Source organism: Oncorhynchus tshawytscha, linkage group LG21, assembly GCF_018296145.1.
Source record: "Oncorhynchus tshawytscha isolate Ot180627B linkage group LG21, Otsh_v2.0, whole genome shotgun sequence".
Taxonomy (NCBI): Eukaryota; Metazoa; Chordata; class Actinopteri; order Salmoniformes; family Salmonidae; genus Oncorhynchus; species Oncorhynchus tshawytscha.
The window spans coordinates 13,508,951-13,518,760 of NC_056449.1; the positions used below are offsets into that span (position 1 = coordinate 13,508,951).

The 9,810-nt window shown below is 41.2% G+C and overlaps 1 protein-coding gene and 1 long non-coding RNA gene across 2 annotated transcripts; both read right to left on the reverse strand.

The window, feature by feature from the left end:
• Positions 1-3,315: 3,315 nt before the first annotated feature.
• Positions 3,316-7,595, reverse strand: LOC112243774. The gene is made up of 10 exons (XM_042303113.1): positions 7,467-7,595; positions 7,115-7,174; positions 6,890-7,021; positions 6,260-6,388; positions 6,097-6,134; positions 5,862-5,978; positions 5,621-5,783; positions 5,030-5,152; positions 4,761-4,900; positions 3,316-3,574 (listed from the first exon to the last, which is right to left on the reverse strand). The coding sequence occupies exons 2-10, from the start codon at positions 7,143-7,145 to the stop codon at positions 3,416-3,418; spliced, it is 1,032 nt and encodes a 343-aa protein (XP_042159047.1). The 5' UTR covers positions 7,146-7,174; positions 7,467-7,595; the 3' UTR covers positions 3,316-3,415.
• Positions 7,596-8,522: 927 nt separating this feature from the next.
• Positions 8,523-9,295, reverse strand: LOC121840370. The gene is made up of 3 exons (XR_006079562.1): positions 8,993-9,295; positions 8,828-8,865; positions 8,523-8,711 (listed from the first exon to the last, which is right to left on the reverse strand). It is a non-coding gene; the product is annotated as an uncharacterized LOC121840370 (long non-coding RNA).
• Between the last annotated feature and the right edge of the window lie 515 nt (positions 9,296-9,810).

A 9,810-nucleotide genomic window follows, 5' to 3' on the forward strand; every position in this document is an offset into this window, starting at 1 on the left:
CACCATTTGCCTCGATGACAGCTTTGCATACTCTTGGCATTCTCTCAACCAGCTTTACCGGGAATGCTTTTCTGGCAGTCTTGGAGTTCCCACATATGCTGACCACTTGTTGACTGCTTTCCTTCACTCTACGGTCCAACTCATCCTAAACCATCTCAATTGGGTTGAGGTCAGGTGATTGTGGAGGCCAGGTCATGTGATGCAGCACTCCATCCCTCTCCTTCTTGGTCAAATAGCCCTTACACAGCCTGGAGGTTTGTTTTGGGTCATTGTCCTGTTGAAAAACAAATGATAGTCCCACTAAGCACATACCAGATGGGATGGCGTATTGCTGCAGAATGCTGTGGTAGCCATGCTGTTTAAGTGTGCCTTGAATTCTACATAAATCACTGACAGTGTCACCAGCAAAGCACTTCCACACCATCATACCTCCTCCTCCATGCTTCACGGTGGGAACGACACATGTGGAGATCATCCGTTCACCTGCTCTGCGTCTCACAAAGCCACGGTGGTTGGAACCATAAATCTCAAATTTGGACTCATCAGACCAAAGGACAGATTTTCACCTGTCTAATTACCATTGCTCGTGTTTCTTGGCCCAAGCAAGTCTCTTCCTCTTATTGGTGTCCTTTAGTAGTGGTTTCTTTGCAGCAATTCGACCATGAAGGCCTGATTCATGCAGTCTCCTCTGAACAGTTAATGTTGAGATGTGTCTGTTACTTGAACTCTCTGAAGCATTTATTCGGGCTGCAATTTCTGAGGGTGGTAACTCTAATGAACTTATCCTCTGCAGCAGAGGTAACTCTGAGCCAGTTTCATGATAGTGCTTGATGGTTTTTGCGACTGCACTTGAAGAAACTTTCAAAGTTCTAGAAATGTTCCACATTGACTGACCTTCATGTCTTAAAGTAATGATGGACTGTCGTTTCTTTTGCAAGTATGTTAACACAGCTGAAAACTGTTGTACTGATTAAAGAAGCAATAAAACTGGCCGCCATTAGACTAGTTGTGTTTCTGGAGCGTCAACATTTGTGGGTTCGATTACAGGCTGAAAATGAGCAGAAACAAAGAACTTTCTTCTGAAACTTGTCAGTCTATTCTTGTTCTGAGAAATTAAGGCTATTCCATGTGAGAAATTGAACAATTAGCCTTTTAAAATTATAAACCTGGATTAGCTAACACAACGTGCCATTGCAACACAGGAATGGTGGTTGCTGATAATGTGCCTCTATACGCCTATGTTGATATTCCATTAAAAATAAGCCGTTTCCAGCTACAATAGTCTTTTACAACATGAACAATGTCTACAATGTATTACTGATCAATTTGATGTTATTTTAATGGCCGAAAAATGTGCTTTTCTTTCAAAAACAAGGACATTTCAATGATGATGTGTTGGTCAAATAAAAAGTAGAAAATTGACCGACCCACATTCAGTAGAAATAGAATGGCTTCCATGACCTCTGACAGCTGGTGAGTTAATGGTACATGTCAGCTTGACTTTTAGTTCTAAAGAACAATTTGGAGACCTCACGGATGTGGTTAAATCAAATCAAATCAAATCAAATTTTATTTGTCACATACACATGGTTAGCAGATGTTAATGCGAGTGCAGGGATGTAAAATATTTCCCCAGAACTAGCAACAGAGTATTATTTTAAGTAGAAAACAAAGAGGAACTGACTGTGTGGCATGAGAAGACCATTTGCATCGCAATTCATATCAGGTTAATTTGTCTAGTTTTTCGTAGACCACGTCCAGGAGTTCCATCCCTGAATTAGACTCTAGTGTAGAGAGTCTATCTCCAAGATCAGACATAAGAGGACACATTGATCTAAAACACCAACATGCACAGTATAGACTCTTATCAACAGGGCCACATAAACCAGCTGCCTTACCAAAAGCAGACTTAGAATCCATATTTCACTCTGAAGCAAGGCTACTTATCTTTTTCTTTTCTTTACAAAATGTCTTGCTCTTGATTTCTTTTGAAGATGTCTGACCTTTATGCTAATTTTACAAGTTACTGCAGCAGCATTTCCCGTAACTTTCACATTCTCACTTGCTCTATCAGCATTTCCCGTAACTTTCACATTCTCACTTGCTCTATCAGCATTTCCCTTAACTTTCACATTCTCACTTGCTCTATCAGCATTTCCCTTAACTTTCACATTCTCACTTGCTCTATCAGCATTTCCCGTAACTTTCACATTCTCACTTGCTCTATCAGCATTTCCCGTAACTTTCACATTCTCACTTGCTCTATCAGCATTTCCCTTAACTTTCACATTCTCACTTGCTCTATCAGCATTTCCCATAACTTTCACATTCTCACTTGCTCTATCAGCATTTCCCGTAACTTTCACATTCTCACTTGCTCTATCAGCATTTCCCTTAACTTTCACATTCTCACTTGCTCTATCAGCATTTCCCTTAACTTTCACATTCTCACTTGCTCTATCAGCATTTCCCATAACTTTCACATTCTCACTTGCTCTATCAGCATTTCCCATAACTTTCACATTCTCACTTGCTCTATCAGCATTTCCCGTAACTTTCACATTCTCACTTGCTCTATCAGCATTTCCCGTAACTTTCACATTCTCACTTGCTCTATCAGCATTTCCCATAACTTTCACATTCTCACTTGCTCTATCAGCATTTCCCATAACTTTCACATTCTCACTTGCTCAATCAGCATTTCCCTTAACTTTCACATTCTCACTTGCTCTATCAGCATTTCCCATAACTTTCACATTCTCACTTGCTCTATCAGCATTTCCTTTAACTTTCACATTCTCACTTGCTCTATCAGCATTGACAGGAAAGGGGTTTCAATGCTTAACATTTAGTGTGTCTTTGTGATTACACAAATGAAGAGCGTTTCTGGGTTTTTCTTGAAGTGGTGGTGGGACTATTTATCCATGAAATCAATAATTTTCCTGAAGAAATCTCCTTCCACAGTCGAAGCATCCTAATACATTGAAAGGCTACATTATATAGATTTATGTTAGCTCAAAGAGTAGGTCGATTAACAGGAAAAATATTACTTTCACTTAAAATAACTCAGTTACAACAACAACCAAGTGGCATAATACTGGACAAATGCAGCATTGTATTCTCATCTCTACAAATTACAAACCATGTTTATGAGACTGAAATGACTTATGTATGTTGCCATAGAGATAAGAGCTCATCTGTTACACTCCAGAACTGATAAGAGTTCTACACATGAGATATTGTATATCTATTAACATAAAGTTGTGTTCTTATATTTTTGTTTGTTTGATACATTTTCATACTACTTAAATAAAGAATTGCTGGCATGTGGATGTCCTTGCAAGCCAAGAGACAATGTTACAAATTAATTCCAAGTAAAGCTTTTCTTAGAACACAAATAGTTCAAATCCATGTCTTATTTTCTATGTAGCTGTACATCCTGTTGCTGCCGGTGTCCTCCACGGCGTTTGCGGCTGACAAAGCGACACCACAGGGTGGTGATCAGGGACAGGAACACACAGGTCAGTGCCACAAAAACACCCACCCACATCACCAACGACAGCTGCCCGCTTCCCTGCCGAAGAGGAATAACAAGCATCAGACACACACCATCTAGACAGTATGAACATATCAAACAACAGCACTTAACTTAAGCACTCAACAAGTATCAAACTCCCCTAAATAATGTCACAAATGAATCAAACAATTACATTTAGTAGTTTAAAACATGAACATTTGAAGATGAGCCAAAGATAGTCTCTGACACAGATATCTGGGAATATATTTTCTCCCTCTTCAGATGTGCTACACTAGCTACAGTAAGTTTCCATCCATTTGGCAACAGATTTACATGGGAATACTCTAAAATCAGCATTAAAACAATATGTGCATTTTCCCACCAGAGAGGTGTTTCCATCACATTGACTTGTTGCGGATAAAAGGCTGTACTTGATGACATAGTGCAGATAAAAATACCCTTTGCGGTAAAATGTCCATGTACCGAATAAAAAAATACAAGTTAAATGGGTTTACATGGCTTTTTCGACTCTACTGAGGGTTTTCTCACAATAATTATTTTGCGCTTTATAGCAAATGTGCCCACTCCGGTATTGTCACGAGCGCTTAAGCCCACAGCGCTATTTGAAACCAGCATCAAGCTCATCACCATGCACATTCACCACCCTGTGAAGTTCAACATAAACATACTTAGTCTGTTGCCTAATAAACTGCATGCTTTCCCGACAAGTCATAGTGGGAGGACCACACGTCATAGCGTGACTCCAAGTTTACTTCCATATCATGGTTATTATATCAATATTTGGCCTTAAAAGCGTTTCCACCGACATGTCTTGCATAATTCTTTTTACCGACACAATCCCACCTTGTCTAGATTATTTTGTTTTCTTGACATTTAGAAAGTTTTCATCAGGCCTGTCATGACATGTACTTTACTCACATAAAAGGTTGGATGGAAAACTGGTTAGTGTTCTCATCAACTTTACCTGTTGTAATTCGTTCAGCACAGCGAATGTGCTGAGATGGTTGCAGGAGCACACAGTCTGGTTGGAGTTTGACATCACTAAGGTGCAACCCCTCCCAGACCACACCCCCGGTTCACACCCCCCGACCAATAAACACAGGTGGGGTCAACATCACTGGACTAGGACACAGTGTATATGGGTTGGGGTCAATTCCATTTAGACTCAGTAAATTCAGGAAAAAATGTGACTTAATGGAAAATATATCAATGAAAAACATACCTGTTGGGGCAGGTATGTTGTGTTGGAGTTGCTAACGGAAACTGTCGCAGCACTGGACATGAGCTGCTGGCTCTGATGAGAAGTGTTGTCCTTCAGACTATCCAGATTCCTATAGTTTAGCAGAACGACATACGCAAACCCTGCACACAAAAAAAACAATACAAGAAAACATAAGGCCTGATTCAAAAACATATACAACTCACAATATCTCAATGTGTGCCTTTAATAATATTTGAAGCAGATGATTGGTACTGTAGGACTGTGGCTACCTGGGTAATTCTGGTCATCTCCAACCACCGTCTCCCAGGTGGTGTCAAGTTGTGTGTTCTCATTGGTCAGGCTGACTGGTCCTTCAGGTGGAGTCTTGTCTCTCCTCACCATAATCTCAACCTCTGTTTTTCAACATATTGACAAAATCAACACAGAGCAGAAATCACCATTACTGAAAGAACACAGTATTGCATTAATTATATTTTAAGTTGACACAATGTAATGTGCTCGTTAGTGCTCCGTTTATGGTCAGTATGGTGCTCAGATTGCAGTACCTGTGAAGTGGTAAGTAAATTGGAAAGCGTGATACCTAGTCAGTGGTCCAACTGAATGTGTTCAACTGAATTGTGTCTTCCGCATTTAACCCAACCCCTCTGAATCAGAGAGGTGCGGGCAGCTGCCTTAAATCGGCATCCACGTCTTCGTCACCCATGGAACAATGGGTTAACTGCCTTGCTCAGGGGCAGAATGACAGATTTTTATCTTGTCAGCTCGGGGATTCGATTCAGCAACCTTCCGGTTACTGTTCCAACGTCCGTTAGGCTACCTGCCGCCCCATTGTAAATATGTGCTCAGTGTGTGTGTGTTACCTGTGTGGTTGGTCTCTATCCTGGTCACGTTCTCTGTCAGCAGTGGAGCGATCAGTCTGATAGAGATTTCAATCGTCCTCAGTAACTTAGTCACTTCACTGCTACTACGGTGACCATTGGACTGGAGGCCCAGTTGAACAACATCTGTGGTATTAACCAGTAACTAGAGAAGAGACACATGAGGGTTTTGTATGTGTGTGTGTGTGTGCGTTTGCATGTGTGTTTCTGTGTGGTGACTTACTGTAAAAAGCACATCTCCAGTTGGCAGCAGTCTTGTCGGTCCAGGCAACATAGAGTTGCTCAACACCAAACAGTTGTTTCTCAACAGAGACAATAAACTATCAAGGCCTGGTAGAGTCTGGGAGGGAGGAGGGGGGGAATGTGTGTTAGTGGGAAAATGCATAACACATTTCAAGTTCAAGTAAAAATACCCTTTTCTCAATTAATAATGTAATAATTCTAAAGTAAAGCTTTACCTGTCCAGCCTGTGTTTCATACTGGTCACAATTAAGCTCTAAAGTTAAAACAAGGAGACATACAGTGTTATCTCAATACCCTTCTATAGTACACTATGTACAGACCTGTGCATGATAAAGGAGTACATCATGGACGACAAGTGGAATGGTGCTTGTATCTCACCTACACACTTAGCTTGGTTTTTGCCAAAGTTAGTAAATCCAGCAGGACACTGGCACCAGTAACTGCCAATCAGGTTTTGACAGATGCCCACATTTCCACATACTCCGTCTGTATTACACTCGTCAATGTCTGAAAGAGGAAGAGAGAAAGAAAGAGATGAGGAATTAAGGGAGAGATGTTGAAAGTGTGGGATGCCAAGAAAGGACGTCACACACAAACATTTTACCACTGATATTCTCAGGCTCTAATCTAAACCCAGGAAGACACAGTTTTAAACAGCCTGCGGTGTTGACGCATGTTCAATTGTCCCCACAGACGGGGAGAATGTCTATATACTCGTTGATATCTAAATAATGTTGAGTCCAAGTGTAAGAGAGTTTAAAATGTTTCCACCTTCTTCACCAAAATGGTACCTTTTCGATGGCGCATCTGGATAATATGTTGTCAAGCAGACAGTTTTGTGTGTTTGTTAATCAGAGGATAATTAGTTTGAGCCAGGGACAGTAAAGCAGGAACAGTGAAGCCTGTTACACAAGGAGTAAATACCAGTTGAATATTATGGGTCAGTCAAAATAACACAACAGTGGATGGGACAGTCAGAAGACTCAAGAAGAATTGTGTTTCTCTCACCTACACACGGAGTTTGTCCGTTGCCAGAGTTCCTAAATCCATTGGGACACGTGCACAGGTAGATACAACCCTGATTACGACAGGTTCCCCATTTCCCACAAATATCTGGGATCCCAACACACTTGTCTATGTCTGAAAGAGAAAGTGTGTGGTGAGGATGAGATGGAGAGATGAGGGTGAGAGTGTCTGATTATAAGGATGATACTAAAGACACAGAATTCTTACCCAAGCATTGTTGAGTGCCACCAGTAGTCATTAAACCCAGAGAAACACACACAGTAATACCTAAAAAATACATGAATTTTAAAAGCTTTAACAGGAGCAAGGTAATTGTGTTTCATTTGAAAACAGCATAACATTTTGTAAAAGCAGAATATTTCAGGTCATCCCACCCCCTTGACCTTTGACCTACTAACAGCTAATTCCATGGGTGAAAGCACATGATAGTGTTGAAACAAGCTGAATTGTCCCCACAGATGAGTGAGTTGTTACTACACTTGTCGATATCTAAATGACACCACATATACAAAATAATGTTACTGACAGTCAGAAACTATTAAATAGAGACAAGTGTTACCTGCAGGTGATGGAAGGTGAGATTAACCTGTTGGGGCAGGTATGTTGTGTTGGAGTTGCTAACGGAAACTGTCGCAGCACTGGACATGAGCTGCTGGCTCTGATGAGAAGTGTTGTCCTTCAGACTATCCAGATTCCTATAGTTGAGCAGAATGACATACGCAAACCCTGCACACAAAAAAAACAATACAAGAAAACATAAGGCCTGATTCAAAAACATATACAACTCACAATATCTCAATGTGTGCCTTTAATAATATTTGAAGCAGATGATTGGTACTGTAGGACTGTGGCTACCTGGGTAATTCTGGTCATCTCCAACCACCGTCTCCCAGGTGGTGTCAAGTTGTGTGTTCTCATTGGTCAGGCTGACTGGTCCTTCAGGTGGAGTCTTGTCTCTCCTCACCATAATATCAACCTCTGTTTTTCAACATATTGACAAAATCAACACAGAGCAGAAATCACCATTACTGAAAGAACACAGTATTGCATTAATTATATTTTAAGTTGACACAATGTAATGTGCTCGTTAGTGCTCCGTTTATGGTCAGTATGGTGCTCAGATTGCAGTACCTGTGAAGTGGTAAGTAAATTGGAAAGCGTGATACCTAGTCAGTGGTCCAACTGAATGTGTTCAACTGAATTGTGTCTTCCGCATTTAACCCAACCCCTCTGAATCAGAGAGGTGCGGGCAGCTGCCTTAAATCGGCATCCACGTCTTCGTCACCCATGGAACAATGGGTTAACTGCCTTGCTCAGGGGCAGAATGACAGATTTTTATCTTGTCAGCTCGGGGATTCGATTCAGCAACCTTCCGGTTACTGTTCCAACGTCCGTTAGGCTACCTGCCGCCCCATTGTAAATATGTGCTCAGTGTGTGTGTGTTACCTGTGTGGTTGGTCTCTATCCTGGTCACGTTCTCTGTCAGCAGTGGAGCGATCAGTCTGATAGAGATTTCAATCGTCCTCAGTAACTTAGTCACTTCACTGCTACTAATGTGACCATTGGACTGGAGGCCCAGTTGAACAACATCAGTGGTATTAACCAGTAACTAGAGAAGAGACACATGAGGGTTTTGTATGTGTGTGTGTGTGTGCGTTTGCATGTGTGTTTCTGTGTGGTGACTTACTGTAAAAAGCACATCTCCAGTTGGCAGCAGTCTTGTCGGTCCAGGCAACATAGAGTTGCTCAACACCAAACAGTTGTTTCTCAACAGAGACAATAAACTATCAAGGCCTGGTAGAGTCTGGGAGGGAGGAGGGGGAATGTGTGTTAGTGGGAAAATGCATAACACATTTCAAGTTCAAGTAAAAATACCCTTTTCTCAATTAATAATGTAATAATTCTAAAGTAAAGCTTTACCTGTCCAGCCTGTGTTTCATACTGGTCACAATTAAGCTCTAAAAAGTTAAAACAAGGAGACATACAGTGTTATCTCAATACCCTTCTATAGTACACTATGTACAGACCTGTGCATGATAAAGGAGTACATCATGGACGACAAGTGGAATGGTGCTTGTATCTCACCTACACACTTAGCTTGGTTTTTGCCAAAGTTAGTAAATCCAGCAGGACACTGGCACCAGTAACTGCCAATCAGGTTTTGACAGATGCCCACATTTCCACATACTCCGTCTGTATTACACTCGTCAATGTCTGAAAGAGGAAGAGAGAAAGAAAGAGATGAGGAATTAAGGGAGAGATGTTGAAAGTGTGGGATGCCAAGAAAGGACGTCACACACAAACATTTTACCACTGATATTCTCAGGCTCTAATCTAAACCCAGGAAGACACAGTTTTAAACAGCCTGCGGTGTTGACGCATGTTCAATTGTCCCCACAGACGGGAGAATGTCTATATACTCGTTGATATCTAAATAATGTTGAGTCCAAGTGTAAGAGAGTTTAAAATGTTTCCACCTTCTTCACCAAAATGGTACCTTTCGATGGCGCATCTGGATAATATGTTGTCAAGCAGACAGTTTTGTGTGTTTGTTAATCAGAGGATAATTAGTTTGAGCCAGGGACAGTAAAGCAGGAACAGTGAAGCCTGTTACACAAGGAGTAAATACCAGTTGAATATTATGGGTCAGTCAAAATAACACAACAGTGGATGGGACAGTCAGAAGACTCAAGAAGAATTGTGTTTCTCTCACCTACACACGGAGTTTGTCCGTTGCCAGAGTTCCTAAATCCATTGGGACACGTGCACAGGTAGATACAACCCTGATTACGACAGGTTCCCATTTCCCACAAATATCTGGGATCCCAACACACTTGTCTATGTCTGAAAGAGAAAGTGTGTGGTGAGGATGAGATGGAGAGATGAGGGTGAGAGTGTCTGAT

Bases quoted from the DNA above. Each gene is read 5' to 3' on its own strand.
- LOC112243774 (XM_042303113.1), bottom strand. From the start codon at position 7,145: ATGACTACTGGTGGCACTCAACAATGCTTGG. The intron at 5,979-6,096 runs GTAAAGCTTTAC...CCTCCCTCCCAG, and splicing joins ATGAAACACAGGCTGGACAG to ACTCTACCAGGCCTTGATAG. The intron at 5,153-5,620 runs GTAACACACACA...GTTGAAAAACAG, and splicing joins GATAGAGACCAACCACACAG to AGGTTGAGATTATGGTGAGG.